Below are 25740 nucleotides of genomic sequence, written 5' to 3' on the forward strand. Positions count from 1 at the left end.
CTTGAAGTCTAATGGCGCATGCGCATACTTTCATGGTCTGGGAATTTTGAAAACGACAAAAACAACAACACACAACACTTCGAGACTTTTAAAAATGAATGTTTTCTCGTTTTGATGATCCCCGTCTAAAGATTCGCGTATAAAGAGAAAACAACATGTCCAACTTGAGTGATTCAGTGTTTTCGAGGAGCCCGTTATCTGTCATAACAAATAAGAACATTACCGACGTTGCAATCAAGCCGAACATACCGAACAGGAATGGAGATCACAAAAACATCGAACTTCGTGCGAACATCTGGTAACAGTTCCAATTCATGTACTTTCTATCTAGAGCTTTTTGCCATGGATGTAGTTAGGCCATGAAAATATAATCCTAATTTTAGAACATTATCACAGTGATCACATATGTCATGAATTAAATGTGTAAGTTTATAAAGTTTATGACTATGCGGCTATGCCATATAATTAATAATTATGACTTTATACTTGAATTGAACTTGAAAGAAGCAAGGCAAGGACTCAGGTAGCCCCACTTTGTGGCCACACAAGTGGGGCTAGGACTCAGGAGGCACAGGTATACTCTATCTAGTATTTTTTTTACCTCTATGACAATGACATGAACAACAAACTACAATGACCAAAATGGAATTGGGGGGGGGGGGGTACAGATTTAATTGTAAAATGGAATTTTGGTTAAAATTAAATGCTAGATTATACTTTGATTGAGCATGAAGGAGGAAGGAAAATAGACCCTGTCATTTAGTTGTGATAACATAAACCCTCCTCCCGACTGCAAGAGGAGGGTTACGTTAACGCAACTATCCTATGTGTTATTGTGCATGTTGTGTGTATTTGTATGGATTTGGTGGTGGTGGTAAAATGCAACAATTAGACCCAGTTCACCTGGGGCGCTGTGACTCCTTTTTTTCAAAATTTGTCATTATCGGTCAGAGGTCATGGAGGTACATTGTAAAAATGTAGTACAACCAACACTGACAAATTTTGAAGAAAAAAAAGGAGTACAGTGCCCCAGTAACTGGGTCTATGCAACATCCACAATTAATCTAGTTTAAGTACATGTATTTTTAGTAAAAATAAAAAAATAAAAATAAATTATTAACAGCTTGCTTTGGGAAAAAAGCAACTTAGTTTAATTTAAATGATTGTGCTTTTTCTTTGCATGGAAATAATTGAATTTCTGTATACAAAACTTTAAAATTACACAATTACAAAATGGAGACGTCAAAATTAGTTTAGGACGGAAAAGACTTACCCCAAAAATTTTTTTACATAGAAAAGACGGTCTACAGTACAGATTAAAAAGAGTATTATTTTTTTTCAACAGCCAGGAAAATGAGAAACCTTTCGGTCATACAGACGGTGAAGAAGAAGATGATGAGGAGGTTTTCTTCGGTATCGTCACAACCAAAGAGAAATCCAAGATGGTCAAGCTTCGGCGCAAAACACAACTCTTCGTTTCTAACTTCCGAGACATGCTGTCAGAGGGTTCGGATGAGAGTATCGGATCCTCTACTGGATCAGAAGAGCGGTCTCCGACATCTCGGTCAACTTGTCAAGGAATCTCATCGTCTCTCAATGCACAAGGTTGTACAAATATGTGGGATAATTATTACTCCTAGAACTACATGTATGAGTGCGAGGTTCATTCCGTGGCTGTCTTGTCCGTGGAAACATTTAGCAGAACGAACGTCAATACGTCATAGTTCTAGGAATAGGAGTAGATAATTATGTGCCCATTTTCAACACCTGGCACAGCGAACGATTTTGCTCGTGTAGCAAGGCAAAATGCTATACAAATTGTATTAAGTACTCCATGTACTAAAAAATTCTGATTTGCTACTCAATATTGGGTTCCAGTCTTAATTCAACCTAAATTTGTTGTTAGATCGTTCCCATAAACATGGATACCAAAAATTGTTGGTTAGATCTTTCCCATAAACATGGATACCAAAAATTGTTGGTTAGATCGTTCCCATAAACATGGATACAAAAAATTGTTGGTTAGATCGTTCCCATAAACATGGATACAAAAAATTGTTGGTTAGATCGTTCCCATAAACATGGATACAAAAAATTGTTGGTTAGATCGTTCCCATAAACATGGATACCAAAAAAAGAAAACACAATTACTCAATATAGGAGAATTCCAAAGACTGCGGTGCTCCACAAGGAAAGAAATTTGTGTTTGTTTACAAAGTCCATGGATCTCTAGATGGTGTTTTGTTTTTGGTTTTACTGCGCCTTGAACACCAAACAGGGTGGATATGTTTTTTATGTGCGCATTAAAAGTATGTATTATTATTATTACTGTTATTATTATTATTATTTACTCTACAGCCAACAACCCAGCAAACCACCCAGCCAATCACGCCGCCCTGAAGATCCAGAGATGGTTCCGTCACTCGCGTCAAGAGCGAGTGTTTAAAGAGGCCATGAGTGAGATTCAAATACTGGATGACAGAACAGATGATATCTTGCAGAAAATCCGCAAAGAAGAAGAGAGAATAAGAGTCTGCAACACGCCCACAGACAGCCCTGCTGGACACTCAGGTAACATTAAATGCCCTTGAAATACTCCTGTGGAAGTTTAACATTTCCTCATAGGGTGCCTTTTACCATAGAGAAAAATGCCTTTGTTGGCCTGTTGCCCTTTTAAAAACGAAGCATGCAGGCCTGGTATAGTGTAGCAATACGTCTATGTTTGGTACAATTAAGGCCTTGATATTCGTTCTTGAAGGGGCACACAAATTTTCTCTAATTAGGGCCATTACTGTGAGGGAAAATGGCAACAAAGCGAAATTGATATTAATTGATTTGTAATAGATTGTCAATTTTTATTGGTCGAGAACCAGTCACTGTTATTTTAAAAACAATGTTGTTTTACTTTGTAATTATTTACAGGAGCAAAAAGGTTTGATGCTAGAGGGAGTCCAGCCCTGGTCATAATTCCTATCCACACACCTTCCCTCGTTGAAACATCACCCCAACAAGCTCTCCAGGACACTCCATCACTCGGTCCAAGTCAGCTCCAGTTTGGTTCCCCCACCCGGGACGGCACGAGAGACACTGATATTGTCTTTGATGCCACAGAAGAAGACACCAATGTGGTGTCTGTAGCTAGACCTGGATTTGCATCCGTTGAAGACGCCACGCTTACTCCGATTCTATTCAACAAGTCAACCCTGAGGGCGTTCTCCACTGCTGAAATAACGCACACAAGTCCACAGTTTATTTATAAAACAACTTCAGCACAAAGAGTCCACGCTCATACTCCGTCTATGTTAGATCAAACAAATCTAAGCAAAATCGATTCAACCGGCACGACAAGTCTAAATTCTTCTCTGAGTTTTGTCCAGTCGGGTTCCAGTTTATACAAGACGTCAACAGTTTCTAGTATGAGTGTTCCATACCAGGCTCGTACAAGAGTAGTGGCAGCGTTTGGAGGCAGCCCAATCCCTTCAAAACCTTACTCCCTTAGTTATACCCCATTAACCCCTCACTGCACTACAATCAACAGTTTCGGCGATGCCGGCAAATTGACATTATCAACCAAGAGAACCCAAAGCAGTCATTTACCACATTTCAACCTGACAGGTACCCCATCTCCTTTTGCTTCAGCCTACCATCAGGGAATACAGAGTCCTACTGTGTTCTCAAGCCCCAGACTGTTTCCATTGACCGTACAGGCTGTGCAGTCCATGCAGCCTCTTCCATCAGCCGTTCTCTTCTCCCCTCACAAGATCCCTCAGCAAAACTCTCTAAAATCGGAAAGCTGCCACGGACATCAAGAGGAACTTGTAGGAACACCGAAGAGGTCATTCCTTAAAGATGATGGCTTAGTCTCAGACGTAGTCTCACCTGGTTTGGATGTAAATAATTCCTTTGGGCCAGAGCCTGGTTCTTGTCCTCATCCCAGCGGTGCGTCAAACACCCTCTCCAGAATCACACAGAAATTACCGATGTCACCAAACGTAAGTGTGAGAAAGTTTGCCCAAAAGATTGCCATCATTACACCTCGGTCAAAAGAGAAACCTAGGGATGAGCGTTTAGAGACGACGCCAGGGAAGGATCTGACTCTCCAGAATGCATCACAGCAGCCTGTCAGCAATCAGTTTTTCCCGTCTCCGGTTGTCATGGTTAGAGATTTACCGACCATGATTGCATCATCACCTAGACCAAACCGAGCACCAGCTTCAGAGAACTCCGAGAGTGACGACTTTTTGAGAGGACCACATGATGGTGTGCCATCACCGGTTGTGGCCCCCAGAAGTAATGACACCTGTCTCAGCCGAGCAAAAACTTCGGAGAACTCTGAGAGAGACAGCCCCTTGAGAGCACCACATGGAGGTGTGACATCACCGGCAGTGGGCCCCAGAAGTAATGACACGGGACGACGCAAGCTGGAGCTACTGCTGCAGAAGAAAGCAGAGTTGGCCAGAATACGAGCGCAGAAGGCTGAAATCCAACAGAGACTTGCAAGAGAGAATGAGTTGGTACGTACGTACGATTAAAATAAACAAAAAATCTACGAAAAATCAATTCCTTGTTTTTGCCCAGGTCTGATGGATTCAGTAAGATTGCACAACACACCATGGCCCAATTTCATAGAGCTGCTTTAAAAGCTCAAAAAGTAGCTTAAGCACAACAAAATGATGCTTACCAGAACACGGTTACCCGACAAAATACCATGTTACGTGTAAAATCTGTGACTGGTATCCTGCTAATTTTTGCTAAGCAGAAAATCGTTAAGCAATATTTTCTGCTTTTAAAAGCACTTCCATGAAATCGGCCCCATAAGAACCCAGGGCTGTGTTCCTTGAGGATAACAGATACAGTGTGAAAAGGGCAATTAAAACTGAAGTATTTTCCCCCATGCTTTGTGTTTTTGTGCTGCAGTGTTTTACAATGAAGCAAGAGATTCAAGGAGCATTACGGAGTAACACATTACAGACCAACATTCCTATCCATCTGTTGAGCATCGGTTGCCAAGGCATGTCATCACTAACCCTGGTAAGAAGCTTAGGCCTTGTCCGAAATAGCGACTTTGGCTACAGCTATGGCTAGATCATGCACTTCTGCCTATTCTTCAACACTCACCGATGCACTGATCTAGCCGTAGCTGTAGCTGAAGACGCTGTTTCTGACTCGACCTTAGAGTAAGCAAAGCATCTAATATCTAAAGTCGAGGAACGCTGCTTATTTCCGTGTTCAGGGTAAGCGTGTTTCAAGGAATAACAAGAAACTTGTGTTTTAACACTCATGCAAAGTGTGGTACCTGAGAACAAAAGAGGTCCATATAGAAGGGGACTTAAAACACTACAGCCAGGTTCATACTTTCTGCGAATGTGAAGCAAATTTTTACGACCTAAAAATCTCAACAACAAATTGGCATGAGTTAAACAATCACTGAGAAAACAGCCATGTGGCGGGAAGTATGAACCGGGCTCAAGATGCAAGATGTCCGATTCATGAAAAAGTTTGTTTGTATTTTAATGATATAGACAGAGCAGGAGTTGGACGTTGTGACTCGTTTACATACCATCAGGAATAGCAATAAGGAAGATATATCCAGCATCCCTCCCCCTGTGGCATCAGTAGCATCTAATAAAGGTTGGTCACATTCTACCCTGTAAATGTTTTGTATTTTAATGTGTTATGTGAAATACCCATTAAGGCAGAACATTGATTTATGTCAGTAAACTCACAGGCAGTGGTCCTATGTTCACACCTTATCAGATGTTAAGAAAGATCATGTTGTAAAACTGCTCGTTCCTAAACCAGTGATTACCAACCGAGTTTGTCTTAACTCGGGTCTAAATGGGTGATACACATTACATCTGCTATGATTGTTACATTTTGTTTGATGTTGCCACTGTTTCTCGATTGGATAAAAACATTAAATAATTATTTGTTGATGTAGGATCTCTCCACTTGCGATGGCACTCAAGTCTGGTAACCGAGGTTCATCAGTTGTCAAGTCCAAGTCTGCCTCGTAGAGTCGCCAAACCAATCCTTGCCAAGGTGAGTTTCACTTGTAGTTTAAGCATGCATGACGATTTTCTGATTTTGTTTCGCCCTGAATATCGGGCCGAATTTCATGACTATAATTTACTATGGTATTCTGCTTGTACAAGGCATTTTAAGCTCAGAGTTTCATGGTAATCAAAGCCCTGACATTGTATGGACCCAGTAAGATTGCTGTTAAATAACAATAATGAAAACTTAAAAAGCACACAAATCCAACAAAGTGCTCATGGCGCTAAACACAAGCAAAAACATACATAAATGTACATATAACCAAAATCAATACGCAAGCCTAAGGTGAGAAAAAAAAAGTAAAGCATGTGGTATAGAAATACAATACAAATGCAGTTTCTAAGAAAAATTAAATACCCGATAAGAAAGTCTATAAATTCACTGATAACACACCTTGGCCCAATTTAATTGCCGAATTCTTCCCATACAATCATGAACTTTATTGAAGAATGCATATACATGTATATATTAATGCACGTGCACAAGCAAAAATTCCCTGCTTACCCGTGAAATATGCTTGATATAAGCATGGAATTCCCTGCTTCCTCAAGCGCCGATTCCTTGCAAGTAGAGTCATGATTGGGCCCTGTTGCTGGTTTTGTATTCTGGGCCCAATTTCATAAAACCTGTAAGCAAAGGGTATGAATCACGTAGTTTCAAACCTTTCTAACAATTCAACAAAGATTATAAAAACAATTCTTTACAAATGTAAACGATGACTAAGATTTATGAAATTTTTTTCCACCCAGCCTGTCAGCAAAGCAAGACGAGTGGCAGTACTGAAGACAGAGAGCCCTGCTCAGAGATTACGAACAAGACAAGTTGGTTCACCAAAATCATCCAGCCTGACACGAACCCCAAGAGAAAAATTGGCATTCTAAAGAAACAATTACACAAAATAATAGACATTTGTGGTGTTGTGCTTGTACAACAATAACATGATGATAAGTCCTCTAAATTTCATCTTCCTTCAAATTCAACTGTTGGATTTATTGTGTACGTTTGTGACTAATGAATCGCTGAATGTAAAGGTTGTTAAAGCCAAATCACACTGCAGCGATAAATGATAAAGAAAACGGCGCAAAGAGAACGCATGGTTGAATTACTCCACGCAGAATATGCCCACGCTTATTCAACCAATCGGGCGTGCATTTTTATCGTTCACGTTGTCATTCTTGTTATCGGGGCCTGTGTTAAGAGACTCTCTATCATTTAAGATTGATCTGAATGTTTAGGTGTAACAAGTTTTTAGAGGCTTCCATCTCTATGATGGCATCTTCGCCTCTTTCAAGAAAAACTTGTGGTGCATGGGAGACAAGAAACATCCTGAAATAAGGAAATATTCTGTCAAATCTCATGCCTGATTTAAGTTTAATTTTGTTATAGATTTAAGGAAGTTATCCTAAGCTTTCATTTAAGAAACTGCATGAAAAAATTAATATATAAATGCAGCGCTGCCAACTCTTCCTAATTTGCAGAAAGATCCCAGAAAATAACAAATCTTTCTATATTTGGATGAACACATTTGGAAATGTCCCTGATTATGGATTCAGTTTCCGTATTTAATGGAATGTAATTCTGTCAATGATCAATTTTTGTACAAACCATTTGTGTGTAAATCACCGTGGCATATGGCAATGTTTTTTTTTGTTTTTTTTTGTTGTTTTTTTTAAACAGCATTATCTATTAAAAATCCTTCAGAGGAAAAAGAAAAAAAATTGCTACCTGCTCAACCACCTTTTGGAATGAAATTTTCACGGGACATTAGTTTTCATATTCGGAGAAGTTGTCATGTACAATGTTGAATTTTGTTATTGATAAAATTAATGCGACAGCCAATTGTAATTGTAACGAGGTTGAAATTGTAGGGAAGTTGAAATAGTGCACTAGACTTAAACTAGTTTATTTAAAGAACAAAATTTATTTATTGCAAGCACAAATCGTGAATGCACTGTAGCTGTATATGAGATAATCTTTTAAGCCCAGCCCATGCTAACAATCCACAACGATACATCCAACATAAGTGCGATGGATAAAATCATGTATAAAAACTGAGCCCGTCTCAGCTGTTTTCTTAATTGTTTTCAACCAGACTGTTTATTTTTACAGTCACATCTTTTCTGGTGCTGAAACGAAGGAACTCACAAAAGTGTCTTGAAATGTATCTCGGCCTGGCGATCTGCATAAGAAAAAAAAGTTTAAAAATTTCAGATTTAAAATTGGTAGGAAAACCAATGTTTGTAAAGAAGTGTGAGCCTGGTTCATACTTCCTGCAAATGTGACAATAATTTTGACGTCACAAATTTGCATCAGTTGAAATGTGCGAAACATTCTCTGCAAAGTCAGTCGTGTGATGTCAAATTTGCTCTGCTTTCACCAAAAATATGAACCAGGGTTTTTCTTAACCATGTAGGCACAATGTGAAATATACATTGTAACATGAACTTGCGATTTGCAGTGAACTTGCGATTTATATAATTATTCTGCAGTGCAGTGAAAGTGATTATTTACTGTTGGTGCCAGCCACTATTCAAGAGTCTTCAAGTTCTGAGTGACCAAAAATTTAATTAGTTTGAATAATGCGTTAAATGTTGCGATAGACATTCAATATTGTATTTATAATTAATCAATCATCCAGCCATTTGTCAGCAAAGAATAAAACATGCTCGAGCAGGATATTAACTTATTTGATAGTCTCTGTTTGTTATGGTGTCTTTTGTAACAGAATATTTACCAATGTTGTCTCTCTAACGCCTTGTATTTTGTCCAGCAGTCTGCACCGAACTGAACTCTGCTTGTGTTCAAACCATACGAGTAGAGCCCTAATAACGCCGAGTCCATCATTGTGCATGTGATTTCGTTGTAAGACCATTTTAATGGATATGCGTACGCCATGATCAATGACCAATGCAAACGCGTAGGAACGGTGTATGTACGCTGCCATTTTGCCATACACATGACGATCATTTCGCCATTTAGGTATTGATACGCCATGTCGGCAGAAGACACAGAAGCCATTAACAAAAATTAACCACAGGCATGACGGGGCCCAATTTCATTCTGCTCGGCAAATTTCTTGGCTAAGCAAGAAATGACTGGGGTTCCAGTTGCAGCAATGGTATCTGAATGGTGTTCTGGCTGGAAACCTATTTTTGCTAAGCAACCATTTGTTGTGCTAAGCAAGTTTTTGTGCTTACAGGCTTCATGGAGTTGGGCCCAGGCATAGAGCTATATATATTGAATAGAGCGCTAACACCCGATATACACGCACTAAGGTTTTGAAGCCGTGTGGGCGCATCCATGTTTATGTACAAACCAATACAAAAGCTTGAAATTTTGTACGGCAATTGTCCGGCTATTTGCATGATAGTGCGTTTGTTCTTTTTTATGTGCCATCGAAGCAAAATTGCAGTAAATGTGAACGCACAATCTGCTGATCAGCGCACAAACTGCGAGCGTCATGTGCGTCATGATTAAAAGGCGCGTTTACTTTTTTTTAGTACGGCAATCAAGTTGAAGTTACGGTTTTCGTAGCGCGGACGTACGCGAGTGGACAGTTGCGTACGTAAGCGCACACGCCGAATGTAAAATAATCGCGGCAATGTGTGTTCTCTTAAAATTCAAAATTCACGCGACACATCAAACATGTCTGCGCACAGGGTGACTTCAAAACGCAGAGCAAGTTAGCGCTCTAGTCAATATAATATAGCTCTATGGGCCCAGGTCATTTTGGCTATGAAGCAGTTTGCAATAACTACATGTAAATCCCTTTTTACGTAACCTCAGGGCTCAATTTCATTTCAAGCCTGTAAGCACAAAAACTTGCTAAGCACAGAAAAGTATTGCTTAACAGAAATAGGTTACCAGCCAAAACAACATTAACATTACATAGTTGTGACTGGTGCCAACTCAATTTTTCAAAGAAATTTTTCAAACAGTATTTTCTATTTAACAGCTTCATGAACTTGGCCACAGGTAGTTTTGAACAAATCAAATGCTCTTTTAACTGCATTATTAAATTTGACTTTCACCGACTTATATTTTATTATCATAATCCCCTTATAAATGCATTATATACACCAAATGATAACAGAAAAAAAGAAAGACATTGTAAACAAAATATATAGAATCATTACACAAGGCATTTTCGGATAGTATTAAAATCCAGCATTTCTCTGCTGAAATCTTACAAGGTTTCTTAATAATATTAAGGTAAATGCCTGCTATTCATCAGACTTTTCATCACTACAAACTTTCTGCAGACCTGGGCCCAATGTCGTAGAGCTGCTTTTAAAGCACAAAAACTAGCTTAGCTCAACCAAATGATGCTTAGCACAAATGGCTACCCAGCTAAACTACCATTTCACATGTACAAAATGTGACTGGTTTCCTGCTTATTTCTGCATAGCAGGAAATTGCTAAGCATAATCCTCTGCTTAAGCAGCTCTATGAATTTGGTCACAGTAGATCTGCAGAAACTTGCTGCAGAATATACAAACCATCTGTACACTCTGCATACTTTTATTCTGCAGACTCAGGACCATGTCACACGAGGCAATTTACAGGCAACCAGTTCCAGGTAATCTCCAAGAAGAAAAGGCATTCACATTTTAATGATAATTTTTTTTATTTGTGAATCGTAAGACAACGTTTTAAAATTGACTCGTGTGCTAGTAAAATGGTCCTGCAGCATTCACTGTAGTTGGTTGCCTCCAAGTTGCCTGTAAAAGTTGCCTGTGTGACAAGGCCCTAAAGGCTAGTTTTTACTCTTCGCAACACACACCTACTGTTGCAACAACTTCATGGACACCACTTTGTAATGTTTTCCCCCCTTTTTTTTGCATCCAACAAATGTTGAAATATCTGGACATTTCCAATATGCACAAAATATCAGTCACCACAATTTGCTAGTCTCATCTCCAGGAGTTAGTCTCAGCGCTGGTGTTTTCTCCCTGCACTAAAGAAAACAAAAACAATGTTTTAACCAACTTTGCAACATCCTCTCTAAACACCACATAAAACATTTTGAAAAATTCTGCAAACCTCTGCAAACTTTCTCTCTGTTTTTACATTATTTCTCACATAGGATTTAGAAGTTACATCAAAGCATGATATTAATTGGTCCTTGGAAAAAAAGTAGGAACATTTTATCAAGTACAAGGCTGATCTATATGTTCAAACTTAGTCGTTTTCAATCACCAGTTTTACTGATTTTTCTGAAGGAAAACAAAATTGGAAAGCAGACTAAAGTAGGAATAATATCAGGCCTGGTTACATCCCTTAAATCAGTGGCACAATCATTATGATCGTTTAAAGAGAAAAAACTCAAAAGGGTATTTACCAAGTACTAGGTTTATTGCAAAGAGAAGTACAAGGACAATTGTACATTGTTAAAGACACTGGACACTATTGGTAGTCGTCAAAGACCAGTCTTCTCACTTGGTGTATCTCAACATATACATAAAATAACAAACCTGTGAAAATTTTAGCTCAATCGATCGTCGAAGTTGCGAGATAATAATGAAAGACAAAACACCCTTGTCACACGAAGTTGTGTGCTTTTAGATGGTTGATTTTGAGACCTCAAATTCTAAACTTGAGGTCTTGAAATCAAATTCGTGGAAAAAAACTTCTTTCTCGAAAACTATGTCACTTCAGAGGGAGCCGTTTCTCACAATGTTTTATACCATCAACCTCTCCACATCAAGGCAAGTATTATGCTAATAATTATTTTGAGTAATTACCAATAGTGTCCACTGCCTTTAAAGACTAGTGTTCGCACTTGATGTAAACCAACATACATAAAAAACACAAGGTTGTGATAGGCAGTTGAAAAAAGCAACCGAAATACAAGTGCAAAGTGTGAAAGCTTGGGAGCACGAAGCCTGCTTACAAATGTTTTTCTTTGGTTTTGAAAGCTCTACTCTACAATATGGGGCATTCCACATGGTTTTATTTTTAATGATTTTGATCTCAATTATATAAAAAAATAAAAAAACGTATTTCCAGTTAAAAAGGAAAAAAAAAACATCATTGATAACAGCCCTTTGAAAGTTTAAACTCAATCTGTTATCCAAGTTACAAGAAAATTCACCCCTGTTTTCACTATCTTCAAGCATCAAGTTTTGGTCTCACAAGATCATAACTAATTCTTTTACTAGTTTCAAGTAAAAAATATTTAAAGTAAATTTCTCCACCATGACCATCTTTACGCCAGGGCTCAATTTCATAAAGCCTGTAAGCACAAAAATTTGCTAAGCACATACAAGTATTGCTTAAAGCCACTATACACTTTCGGTAAACAGTATTGTCCAAGTCCCACACTTCGTGTATCACAACTTATATATAAAACAACAAACCTGTGAAAATTTAGGCTCAATCGGCCATCGGAGTCGGGAGAAAATAACGGGAAAACCCACTCTTGTTTCCGCGCGTTTCGCCGTGTCATGACATGTGTTTAAAATAAATCCGTAATTCTCGCTAACGAGAATTTATATTGTTTTACTGTTTTCTCAAAAAGTAAAGCATTTCATGGACTAATATTTCAAGAGAAGTCTTTCACCATTACCTTCTGTGAACCCTGTAAATTATTTGTAAATCTGTGAACTTTTATTTTTGTTTCTGTACCGAAAGGGTCCAATGGCTTTAACAGACACGGGTTACCAGTCACAATTACATTAAGTTTATATTGTTGTGACTGGTGCAGAATTGTGTGCTTAAAGGCTTATGAAATTGGGCACATGTTGGTGTAAATCTGTGAACACTTATATTTTCAACCATACCAATGTGTGCACATCCTTTCACAAAAAAAAAACCTCCAAAAAATAATCTTCTTAAAAACACAATTTTGAGCATATTCGCAAGTAAATGCTGTTGCAGTTTCATATGTACATCGGTGGGATTAAAGTCCCCCATGGAAGCAAAGAAATCATAGTAACACAAAATACTTATACAAAGTAAACACATAAATATGGTATAAATAAAGTTGTATACATTATTATTTGGTCTTACCCCTACATCGATGTGTGTAAGCTCTGTATACTCGGTACTTTCGTCAGTTCTTTGAAGAAAAAAATGTGCATATTACTTGGGTGGGATTCGAACCAGAACCCCTTACCAAAATAGACAAATTGGTAAGACAAAACATCTGCTCTAGATTGGCAAAGGTCGTGGGTTTGATTCCTACCAAGCTAACTGCTGATTTCACAATGACTAGAATAAGTATTGTTGCCTAGTTACTAAATCAGTGTCTTGTTTTGTGCTATTCAAAGACGTTGAACCAAGTTTGTATGAGAGAGATTGGCTTTTGCCAGTTTGGTGTTTATATCCCCTTGTGGAATTTTGCCGAGTTCCCTCGTAAAAAAAAAAAATTATGGTAGAAAGAAACTGCCCAAAGTAAGTTATTAAAATAACTGATAGAAGACTGTACCATATAAACATCTGTAGGTTGCCATAAAATTTTGTCAGTTTATCATTTATTACACAAGACAAAACCAAGTTTAGATGACTTTTAAGACATTAGAATTATTCGTCTCCATAAATTTCCCTTTTGATCAATAAAATTTAAATGAAATAAAATATATGAGAACACAAAAAAACAACAAAATCCTCACGGATTTGACAATTTTACTTGGAAGTCAGAAAAATCAGTTGAGATGCATTTTAAGTCAGCCAAGAAGAGCATAGTTATTACTTCATGGCAACTAAACATTTTCCAAGAACATTGTGATGACTTGAATTTTTTTAAATTTAAAATGTGGAAAGACATAGTTTAGAAATTGCAGATTGTGGATACATATTACAGAATAGCTATAATTAAGTTCAAAGTTTGTTTTAAACATAAGTGTGAGCTAGTATATCTTTTAACTACCAGGTGAAAGTTTTTAAATTGGTCCAGAAATGTGTACATGATTCATCACAGATTTCTTGAAGTTTAAATTCATTCAAATCAAGCTATTATCACACATTATCATACAACTTAAGTCAGAAAAATCCCATGAATTAAGTTGGTCCTTTTTTTCTAGAAGACTGAGATTAACAACACCTCCCCCCCCCCCCCCCCCGAAAAAAAACCCACAAAAACAAATAATACATATAAAGATTAAGTAATGGTTTTTAATGATTCCTGTAAGTGGCGGCTATCCGCTGTTGGATATCAATAATAAATAATAAAAACAAATTAAAAAAAATAATAATAAAGGGGAAAAAATGTGGAGTGTTAATAATTTCTAAACTTGGACGCTATATGACTGTTGAGACCAATTATTGAACCTTGGATTGAACAAAGAAAAGGACGAAATTTAAAACCTGCAACCTCAGGATTTAGTGCTAGCCTTCTACAAACTATCAAGTCCTAATGTTGGCTGTCTCAAAGTGTTGTCAACACCTTTGTTCGGGTGCCAGGTATTGATAAAATAGAGAGACTGCCAATATAGGGCTAAATAGCTCACTTGGTAGAGTGCTGGACCGTTAAACCGGAGGTTGCAGGTCTAAATCCCCCTGAGGACGTTCAACCCTTACATTAATGACAATTTACCCAGTCAGTTTCCTTCCAAACTTGATATAGATTAACCTGTACATAATACACTTTACTATTCTACATTACACATTCATATGAAAAAATAAAATTCTCACCGATCTTTTGAAAGAAATATATCATTCAGAAATAATACTTATTATTTACTGCATAAATAGAGATGTTTAGACTGGAAAAAATGCTTTTATCTGTTATAAAATCGATACAGTCCTTATCAAGACTGAGAGTATTTCATATATAGTCAAAATGCAGACGATTGCATCAAGTACTTACACATCAGAATATTTTCTTGCCAGTTCAACTCACAAAAAGAGATTTTGTACGCATCCACCACCATATTTGATGATTAATGGAAGAGTGCACGCCTGTATGGCTGCGCACATCTCTCAGTCAATGACAGCCTTTCATGTATGCATGTTTCAGTAAGGATGGTAGTCCCCAATCTCATTATGCGCAATCCATCTATTGACCCATTTCACCTGACGTCATCATCGGAATAATCTTGGATGCGCCATTTTGGTGGTCAATGTCAACGTGTGTTATTCAGTGAAGTGCGCATTTTTAGGTGACGCGGCGTTTACACGTAAGCCTATTGACCACCAACATGGTGAGCGTGGCATCAGCCGCATGTGACGCACGTGCAAGGGGTCAATATGCGACTCTTATACGTATAGTGCACATTATCAGTAACCCTAATTGTGGTTAGCCAAATATTGTTACGCTTAGCAAGTTTTTGTGATTAAGCAGCTTTTTGAATTTGGGCCCCTGTAGTGTGTTCAATCATTTCCATATCCTTTCTTGTGGTATGCAAAATATTGTTATGCTTAGCATTTTTTTTTTATTAAGCAGCTTTAAAAAATTGGGCCCCATACATGTACATGTATGTGTTCATATCATACATGTAGGCTCCCCTAATACATACTTTCTTGTTAGTACAAAGATGGCTTGTTATTTTTTTTTAAGTCATTTATATTTATCGGTACGATGTGAAAAATTCTGAAATATACAAATCATACAAACTGTAACCTCCTCAATCCTTCTTCGTAGTAGCTTGCCAAAATATCTCAACCGCATCTTAAGAGTATCTACATACAGTGATATACAACCCCCCCCCCCATCCCCACCCCTTCCAGCAAAAAACAACTAGTCTTCAAAAGATGGTTCCAATAATAAAAAATAATGAAATTTTTACACTCAATATAAATCCTTTAGATCCAATGGATAACAAAGTTTACAAGTTATTCTTATCAAACCCAAAAACTAAAGGACCACCTTCCATATATGCTGGACATCACATTATTCTCCTTCATCGCCGTCTCCAAATTAGTGACTGCGGCTTGATTGTCGCTTGAGCCTGTATTGAAGCATGTAGGCTGCCCTTAGCAACACCCTTAGCAACAGCCTCAGCTGAAGCCGCAAATTTAGAAACCACCTTACCTCAATGATACTGGCTACAAAAATAGTCAGGTTCTTTTGATGCAACAATTACAAATAGCCTCTTACAACTCTGGGTTCCATACGAGGGACGGCTTTTAGTCCACAGCTTTTGATTATCTGAACAGTTGCATATGTTCATTTATGATGAATTCAATGCACTGGTTCTGGTAGACCATCGACAACGCCACATTAAAGCTCTCTTTCCTCGGCCACATTAGAGTGGGTCCAAACACGATGGCCAAATTCTGAGCAAGCATCCGATTTTTATCCTTGTTCTGGACGACCCTGCAGGACAAGAAAAAGAACCAACTCAAAACACAAAACTGAACACACTTTTTTTGATGTGGAGAAAAGGTTGCTATTTCTTGCTTTTTTTTCTACTGCCACAGAGTTTATTTCAGAATTCAGGGGAATACTTGAGTTTTGAAAAGAACTGTCCAACTTGTTAACTACTACAAAAGGACTATCCGGTTTTTAACTTTACTGCAGCGCAGTGAGTTCTTTATTGATCTCAACGTTTTGACTAGCTTGCTCTAGTCATCGTCAGGGCCCAATTTCATAGAGCCGCTTAAGCACAAAATATTGCTTAACAGTTGTAAGCAGAATAACATCCACAAATTTTACTCATGACATGGTATTTATTCTGGTAAGCATATTTTGATATGCTTAGCTATTTTTCCTGCTCATAAAGTATAGCCAAGCACAAACAAAACTATTCACCAGAAATAGGTTACCAGCTAAACTTTGATTGGTACTCTGCTTAGTTTTGCTGAGGGAAAACTATTAAGCACACTTTTCTGCTGAAGCAGTCCTAAGAAATTTGACCCATGAGACTGAACTTAAATATGACGAACCTGTCGAGATGTCTAAACAAGACTTTCATCGTCTCCACATGAATCCGGGGTAAAGATGAAGTCACCTCCTGGAAAGCTCGTAGTTTGGACTTGTGATCGGGTATTTCTATCAAAGAAGAGAAACAACAATGAGCATTGCCATATCTCCACTCTGGTGTTTCTGATCAGCAGAGTGTGGGTTTGAATCCCCAGCCGTGACACTTGTGTCTTTATGCAAGACACTTAATTATTGCTCCGTCCTTTTGGATGGGACTTAAAACTGTTGGTCCCGTGTGTTGTGTAACGCACGTAGAGTGCACTTATCAAAAAGAGAAGGGGTTTGCCCCGATGTTCCTGGCTGTGGCTGCTAAATGCGCCGTAGCACCTTTTAAACCATTATAAGGTGCTACATAATAGGGTCTCAGAATTCATCATTTCAATAACCTATCTTTCTGAAAGTTTGTATATACTCAGCGCCTTGAGTACCTTGTTGGTAGATACGTGCGCTATATAAGACTTCGATATTATTAACTTACTCATTGCCATTATGTATTTATCATAACCATCAAATGTAAGCAGTGGTTCTGGTAGTTCTCTAAAGTACAGCTTGAGAGCACCTGCTATAACGTGAATGTCTTCCTTCCATGGTGACGAGTTGAAATCAACCTTTTTCTCTGTAGACACGGACAAAAAATAAAAATGTATGAGCTACATTCAGCTATTTCTGTCGGTAAAAGAAAACTCATCTATTGGCTTTCAAATTTCTTGACTTTCTCAATAACGATAATAATAGTAATAATAATACTAATATAGATGTTTATAAAGCGCCTTTAACAAAGACCAAAGCGCTGTACAATAACAAGAACAATACAAAGAAACAAGAAAAAACAAAACAAAGAATTAATGATTATAAAAATTGGGCCAAAAACGTTACTTTAATCTTTCTCAGCTCCCTGGGGAGTATACAACCCCAGACAACCGTAGCAATTCAAAGGCTTTTTCAAACACAATATCAACCTCTACCCTTGCAGATACGCATTCATACTCCTGGGTGGAGAGAAGCAATTATAGTTAAGCATCTTGCTCAAGGACACAAGTGTCGTGACCAGAATGCACTCCGGTGACGTAACCATCAGAACCCGAATTTTATACTCTAAACCACTCAACCATTTAAACAATCATTCCTATATATTTTTCAAACTTAACATCTATTAAATCGGTACAGTACATGCTGGTAAAACATAGGATTTGAACTGCCTCTAGCATTGCAGGCAATCTTGGTCGTCTAGTTGGTAAGACACTGCTCTAGAATTGCAAAAGTCGTGGGTTCGAATGCCACCTAAGTTATATGCCTGTGATTTTTTCACAGAACTCGTGAAAGTTTTGAGTATACAGTGCTAACTGTAGTGGTAAAACCAAAATTAATATTTTGTTTCAATTACTAATCCAGATTCTTCTCTCTGAGTTGTACATGACGATGACGATAGACATAATATCGACTGGTCACACAGTGGCAGGGATAAGCAGGGTTCTCCACAAGGTTAAATTTTGTTCGTCAAATTGCACAAACCATTCCTGCACTCTCGTCAATTTGAACAAATAATTAATGCACTATCGGCAAATTGTGCACACTATTTCTACACTATCGGCAAATTGCACAAACTATTCATACACAATAGATAAGTCGATTGCACAAACCATTCCTGCACGATCGGCAATTGCTCAGCGCCCGGACAAAACATGTGGAGAACCCTGGGTTAAGAAAGTGAGTGTTACCCGTACCCTGATCCACCATGAAACGTAGCTTCTGAATGAGTGACAGGTTCCCGCTGACTCTATAGATTCCATCCACCTCCAGGCCGCAGCTATCAATCAATGCTATACAATCAGAAACAAAGCGAGGTACTTGAGTACCCTGCTGCTTGCATAGGGCTTGGATATGTCGACCAAACACATTCTCCTCTGTAAAAATCAACAAACAAAAACATAATTTATAATATTATATGTTAAATTTGCATCAGGGATAAAGAATATTTATTTTGGTTGTGATTTACCGATGTGAGTAGCACTGTATACTCAGCTCTCAACAAAAATCACACGCATAGGCCTACATGTATTACTCGGGTTGGATTCGATCCCACGTCCCTTGCAATTCTAGAGCAGTGTCTTAGCAACTAGACTACCAAGATTGCCCAGGAGCTAGAGGCAGTTCGAATCCTATGTTTTGGTAAAGCGGGTACCACAGCGATATAAATGAAACAATTCATATACATGTATTTTTGTGCAAATCAACTCCACTTTCTAAAGTTACTATCAATCTACCAGGGCCCAATTTACCACAGAATTCTGCGATTACGTTCACCATTCTTGATATCTTGGTTCTTGATAATTTTATCTCGACGGTCTCTCAGTGAAATTATCAAGAACCAGAATTCGGTGGGTTAAACCACTAGTTTAAAACCTAATCGCCACACATTGATTCCCTTATTAAAGAATATTGCGTTAATGTTTTAAATGCTTTGCAATTTATTTTGCACATGTTTCGGCATGAAGGCCATAAAGGCATGAAGGCCATAATTGAGTTATCGAACTGGTCATTAGCCTTGCATGCCTAATGCAACGAGTTTATTAAAAACAAAAGAAAATGGCCAGAGGTTCCCCTATGGGTGGTTAACCCAATGCAACAGTTTTTATGAATAAGATATTGATAAATCATATCTTATTCATTTATAAACCTTAAACGATTTACTAAAAGACCAAAAAAGAAAGTTAATTTTAATTTCACTGAAGATGACAGTCGACAACAAATCATCCCCAAATTTTTTGTTTTTACATTTGGGGACATAGTTGTTAAATAAGGGAATCAATGTGTGGTGAAGAGGTTTTCAACTAGTGGTTCAATCCCAACGAGGCCTGGTTCTTGATAATTTTACCAAGATGAGGTAAATTATCAAGAACCAGGCCTCGGCGGGTTTAAACCACTAGTTGAAAACCGAGTCAACACACTTTGATTCCCATTCATAAATAAATTTTGGCCAATTCCTTCATAAACATTTTCTAAGATTCATTTCATTCACCATTATTTTTCACTAAACTGGCGATACCATATTAGGCATTGACAACCAATGTTATTAAATGGATTGTGTTAGACTGGTTCCTTGTGAATTGGGATGTCAGATACATTGTAAACAGGCGTGTAAATTATATGCGATGCAGGTTTGCGCTAGCGTGTGCGATGATGACTCGATGAGGAATAGATCTCCGTTGCGCTTTGGTGAACGACATTTGCTCAATCGTCTGGCATTGCGTCGCTTAACGATACCACACAATTGTTAAAAAACAGCGGAGGGCTAGGAAATTTGTGAATTGTATTACTTTTTTTATTAGCAGGTTGGGATCCAGGAGATTTTGACTGCTTGCGGGACGTCAGAAGATTGATGTCAAAAACGGGAGTCTTCCGCGAAATCCGCAAGAGTTGGCATCTCTGCCTTTAGCCATTAGCAGGCATGCAACTGCCCGTAAAAAAAAAAGAGGAAAGTTTTCGAAGGGACAGCGTAAGTGCCGAGCGAGGCAGCTGAAACGCCATGGGACATGAGACCCACAATGGTACCCTAGAAAATGTTGAGGTTTATTATGCTCTAAGGTACATTGTTAGCATGTACTAGGCTTATTTTACATTATTGTAGTTGTACATTGTTGTTGGCGGAATAAACAATACTAGGCTAAAAAAAAAATAATAAAAAAAATAGAAAAAGAGTTGCATGTCTGCTTAGGTATTGACGAGAGAGAAAGGGGTGCAACATACCTTTCATAATGCCCTGTTTCTGTAAAGATTCTATCGGTGGTCTCCTGATGATAAAACTCTTTAGTTTATTCTTGATCTTCTTCTTGTCTGTTTTGGATCTTGCAATCTCAATAAGATTCTCCTGCTCTGTAAATGAAGGAGTTGAAATAGTTCAATAATATTCAATATTCAACAGCGTTATAATTTATTAATTTATTTAAGTAGAGTCAAGCCGCGAATAATTTTTGCTCAAGTCAAGTCAAGTCACAAGTCACATAATGTCCCACAAAAAATGCCCACTGCCATGATGTTGTGACAAACTTAAACACATTACATGTATTTGTCTTTGTCTGGACTGTGTTTTTTCTTATTTCAGTGGGATTTGTTTGTTTGTCCATCCAACGCAGAGTTTTTTTTCGTAACTGCGGATTTCTGTTTTGTGAAACGTGGAAAACCGCGGACCCGCAAATGAGCTGCATGCCTGTATGATTGATACTCACTTGGTGGTCTTGGTGATGTAGGGCGTAGACTAGGACCATTGTTTGAAGGACTGTAGGCGCCATCTAAACTGTTCTGTCTCCTCATTGGATGCTGGGCCGCAGCAGGCTAAAGCATAAAACAAAACAAATACATCTTGACATTCAACATCCATTTAATGACTAATCAATAACAACGTCTACGGGATATGAGGCATTGCATGGTGAGGTTATCAATGTTTATATAACACCCAAGCAGACCCTTGCCATTTGATTGGAGGATTGTCCGTCACGTGATAGCAAATAAAAGTACCATTGCACGCTGAGTCACTCACCGTGCTTTTTCGTTCCATCCGAAAAGTACCATTGCACGCTGCCAGCGTGCAATGGTACTTTTCGGATGGAACGAAAAAGCTGAGTAAAAACATCACTGCGTGCGCGTTGTCTTCGGTAACGCAGCAAGGCATATTAGTAAAATTACTAGCATTCGTCTTCTACAATTAAAAATTGGAGGCCTACGCTTTGTTTGTTTTGAAAGTTGTATCTTTCAATCAAAATGACAAAGATCTACTTGGATGTTATATAAAACAAATAATGAATGTTTTTCATTCGTGCAATGGTGCGAATATGTTCATTCGTTGAAAGCTGGAATGTTCCATTCAACTCGGCTCCGCCTCGTTGAATAGAACATTCCATCTTTCAACTCATGAACATATTTGCACCATTGCACTAATAAACATTCATTATGTGTATAATATTTAGTTTACGATAACACTATGTGTATATCTACATGTACTTGCAAGGTAGATTTGTGTCCTTTAGAGAACTGTGTCTTGTTTTATATTCTACTACCGCAGAGTAGATTTTCGGAAATCGGGAGACTTTTCGGTTCTGAAAAGAACTGTCCTTTTTAAGTACTACCTGGGCAGAAGGTAGAAAATCGGTCAGGACTTCTACTTTAGCTTTCATTGTATCATATATATGCTAAATTTACCTCTGGGATAAAGAATATTTATTTGGGTTTTTACCCATAAACACCGATGTGGGGTTAGCACTGTATACTCAGTACTAACCCGAGTTGTGTGAAAACAATCACATGCATATTACTCAGGTGGGATTCAAACCCACGACCTTTGCAATTCTAGAGCAGTGTCATACCAACTAGACCACCGAGATTGTATCGTTTTTAACTTCACTTCCTCAGAGAGTGTTCTTAATTGGCTCATTTTCTATCATCTGATATCTTGTTACACAACCCACATATTTTAAAGTGGATTGTTCTCAAATGCTTCATTCTATCGAAAGCTGCTGTAGGCTTCTAACCCAAAGATTTTATTGCCAATAATTTTATGAGTGATTACCAAACGTATACCTTCCCTTTAAGGACCCAATGGAAATAAGCCAAGTTTAAACAGCTTTTGGGGGCCAAGTTTACTTGTTATGTATTCCCTCTGTATGCTTTGTTTTAATGACGAATAAAATAAATAATGTATCGTTTTGTTATCATGAACTACAAGTTACTAAGAAATAGAGGGTTCAAAGATGGCCGCCTCATGCATGAGTTCACAGTAAACAGTGAGCTTGTTCCATGATCATATTTGCTTGTTTGAGGAACCTAAACATAAAATGTATGCGAGATGGTAACATACCATTGAGCGTACTGCATTGTGTAGTACTGTGTACCATAGTTGAGTTTCTTCATCAGAATCACCCTGCAGCCAGTAGTGTTTATCAGCATGTAACTAACAAAAAGAAGGGGGAAAAAGATATATTCACATGCTGTTACCGCAAACCTCTCTTAAATACTTGCATCTAGCAAATTTTCAAATCCTACCTAAAGAAATATCAAAAAGTTGTGCACGTTCAACACAATATTATTACTTTTGATTTACAAATCATTCCACAAGTCGACAGATGAATGCAGTCCTGCATTCCACGCGCCTACATTAAAGCTTGTGACAGAACCTTCAGTCACTGCAGCAGGGGGGTCCGTGGAATGGGTTTGTCGTTTGTCAGTGTGAGAGGGGTGTATTAAACACTAGCCACCTACATGTATGCAATGTTAAGGGAGGAGAGTGGATGGACTCGCTTTACCTCAATATAATTCCTTTTAGAGTGTTTTGATTGTTTCTCATTGTTGAAGGTTACTTCTGCTCCCCATAGATCTATCCTCATATCTGCTGTCCCAGCTCGCTGCAAGAAAATAACAACTAATATTATAAACAGTGTTTTATTAATATTTGATTTTCTGGACATTTTCTGCAAAAACCCTCAACATATTTCACTCACAGGCTTTCGCATTATAGTTTTTTTTTCTCTTCAGTTGAAACAGTCATTCAATTTCACACACAAATATGTCATTTGAAGCAACATGAAAAATCAGATGTTTAAAGGGTTCTGAGACCTTTTGTAGAGTTAGTTTTTGGCAATGACCTGAATTCCTACTCACTGTGAATGAAGATGTATGTAATATAATTTACCTGTTGAAGTTTCAGCCTCATTAGCCGTCAAGTTTTTGAGAACATTGTACAATTATAAAATCATTCATGAATGTTTTACTTATTTCTCAAAAACTACTACTCCTCAGCAAGTACTATTTTTAAATACAAGCTCTCCATCATCATCTTCAAGTTATCATCTTTAAGTTTTATGTAAATCTGTGGACATTGTGTTTTGTGTCTTACAAAAAGTACCCAAACCCTTAAATGGCAATCAATCAACTTGCCAGCTGGTCCTTTAGAGATTTAACTGGCATTTGGCCAGCACACCATTTAAGGGGAATGTTGTATATTTACCAGTTTTTGATCTTTGTAGAATGCCAACGCTGAGCCGTTCATCACAGCGAAAGCAGTCAACCATTTGACCTTCCGCGACGTCTCTCCGATGCGTACATATTGCAAGACACCTTCTCTCTCGCTACTGGCCGTCTCAGGGTGTACATCACCTGCATCGATCTCAGAGTGTCTACGGATATTCTTTAAGAAAGTCAAAGCAAGTCAGAGTTACTACTTAGTACATGTATAAATCTATTACAGAACTATAAATTTATTTGTTTTATTTCCTTCACAAATGAAAACAAAGAACACGGAAACTCAAAGCTTGAATACATATTGCACGCATGATCTGTTTGTACAACTATGTTCGACACCCGTATATTCCAACACCCCAACATGGCACAACCCCTATGTTTCGACACCCATATGTTCAGAGACCCCTATTTTAGGACATCACTATGTTCCAACAACCCTAAGTTCCAACACCTCTATGTTGCAACAACCCTATGTTCTGACACCCTTATGTTCCGACACCCCTATGTTCCGAAACCCCTATGTTCCGACACACAATTATGTTCCGACAACCTCATGTTCTGAGTACCCCAGGTTTTTCCACTGCATCTTATAAATGTTTGAAAAAGTTTGTTTGTTCAGATATTCGTTAGATAAGTACAAGTTTCGGTATATCTCCTGCCCTCATCGCCATAAAGACCCCCCCCAAAAAAAAAAAAATAATAATAATAATAATAATAATAATAATAATAATAAAAAATAAAATAAAAAATAAAATAAATAAATAAATAAATAAACAAATAAATAAATAAATAAAAATGTAAATAAATAAATAACAATTTATAAAGTGAAAATTAGAATTCAAACAATTGTACGAAACAACACAGGATGTACTTTTGTTGCAAGTCCACACCAGTGTATGAATACATCTAACTAATCATTTTTAAGTGTAAATGTAACAAAAGTAAAAATATATCCCCACTCACAAAACACAACTGATCAATTACCAAATAATGTGCATGCATTTGTGTGAATGTTACTACCGCCACAAATGAAATGAAGAGAGCAACCAAAAGGACAGAAGCAGTTGCTACTGTGATAGCAACAAACACAAGATGTAGAATGTTCAGAAATGGAAAAGCTGATGATTTGGAAATATTAATAGAAATATTAATGGTTATAGTTAAAAGTGGTATGTAAGTTTAAAGCCTAGTAGAAGAGATTTATAGCAGACTGCTAGGTGTTGGATCTATAAAAAACAAATGAGAAGATCAATCAACAATTAATAAAAGGCATTGATTATTAAGGTTTCTGTGACATTACCCTTTTATTCAACAAACTCTTTAATCATAGTTTTCCTTTCTTAAAACCGGGATAAGGAAGTACAAATTGTACATCTCGTTTCAAATGTTTTCATACCAACAAAGGCCATGTCCAAATTGGCAGTTGCAGCTACGGCTACGGCTTGATTGTCACATTAATATGACCTTGTGTTGAAGTATAGGATGTCCATAGCAACAGCCAAAGCCATTACCACACAGACATGTAGTCCCTACATTTTCATAGAAGACATGGTTCAGTTTGTTTTAAAATTAATTTGTAGATAACACATTTGTATTTTGTTATTATGTAGAGCCTATTATTTGTAAAGCGCATTGAGAGTTCTCCCGGAACTGACATGCGCTCTGAACGTCTTATTATTACTATATTATCATTTTAACCCTTACATTGACACATATTAAGCACTTTCCCCCAAGTTCTGTGACAAGAATCCACAGACAAATCATTCGAAAGGGATTCAAACCCACAACCTTTGCATTGCTAGAGCTAT

At 37.7% G+C, this 25740-nt stretch overlaps 2 protein-coding genes across 5 annotated transcripts in view; one reads left to right on the forward strand and one right to left on the reverse strand.

Moving 5' to 3' along the window:
• Nucleotides 1–29: 29 nt before the first annotated feature.
• On the forward strand, nucleotides 30–7154 carry LOC117300420. The gene is made up of 8 exons (XM_033784207.1): nucleotides 30–298; nucleotides 1346–1605; nucleotides 2359–2571; nucleotides 2923–4514; nucleotides 4918–5031; nucleotides 5523–5631; nucleotides 5942–6042; nucleotides 6807–7154. The coding sequence occupies exons 1-8, from the start codon at nucleotides 156–158 to the stop codon at nucleotides 6936–6938; spliced, it is 2664 nt and encodes an 887-aa protein (XP_033640098.1). The 5' UTR covers nucleotides 30–155; the 3' UTR covers nucleotides 6939–7154.
• Nucleotides 7155–15717: 8563 nt separating this feature from the next.
• LOC117300086 (rho GTPase-activating protein 15-like) overlaps nucleotides 15718–25740 on the reverse strand; it is a 32511-nt gene continuing 22488 nt past the window's right edge. For all 4 annotated transcript variants that reach the window (XM_033783773.1, XM_033783775.1, XM_033783772.1 and 1 more), the window contains 9 exons: nucleotides 23919–24098; nucleotides 23218–23316; nucleotides 22773–22865; nucleotides 21148–21253; nucleotides 20669–20794; nucleotides 18646–18825; nucleotides 17400–17537; nucleotides 16885–16990; nucleotides 15718–16315 (listed from right to left, as the gene is read on the reverse strand). In XM_033783773.1, the coding sequence (XP_033639664.1) occupies nucleotides 16144–16315; nucleotides 16885–16990; nucleotides 17400–17537; nucleotides 18646–18825; nucleotides 20669–20794; nucleotides 21148–21253; nucleotides 22773–22865; nucleotides 23218–23316; nucleotides 23919–24098 (1200 nt within the window). In that variant the 3' untranslated portion in view covers nucleotides 15718–16143. The remainder of the gene's footprint in view (nucleotides 16316–16884; nucleotides 16991–17399; nucleotides 17538–18645; nucleotides 18826–20668; nucleotides 20795–21147; nucleotides 21254–22772; nucleotides 22866–23217; nucleotides 23317–23918; nucleotides 24099–25740) is intronic.

Source organism: Asterias rubens, chromosome 15 (genome assembly GCF_902459465.1).
Source record: "Asterias rubens chromosome 15, eAstRub1.3, whole genome shotgun sequence".
Taxonomy (NCBI): Eukaryota; Metazoa; Echinodermata; class Asteroidea; order Forcipulatida; family Asteriidae; genus Asterias; species Asterias rubens.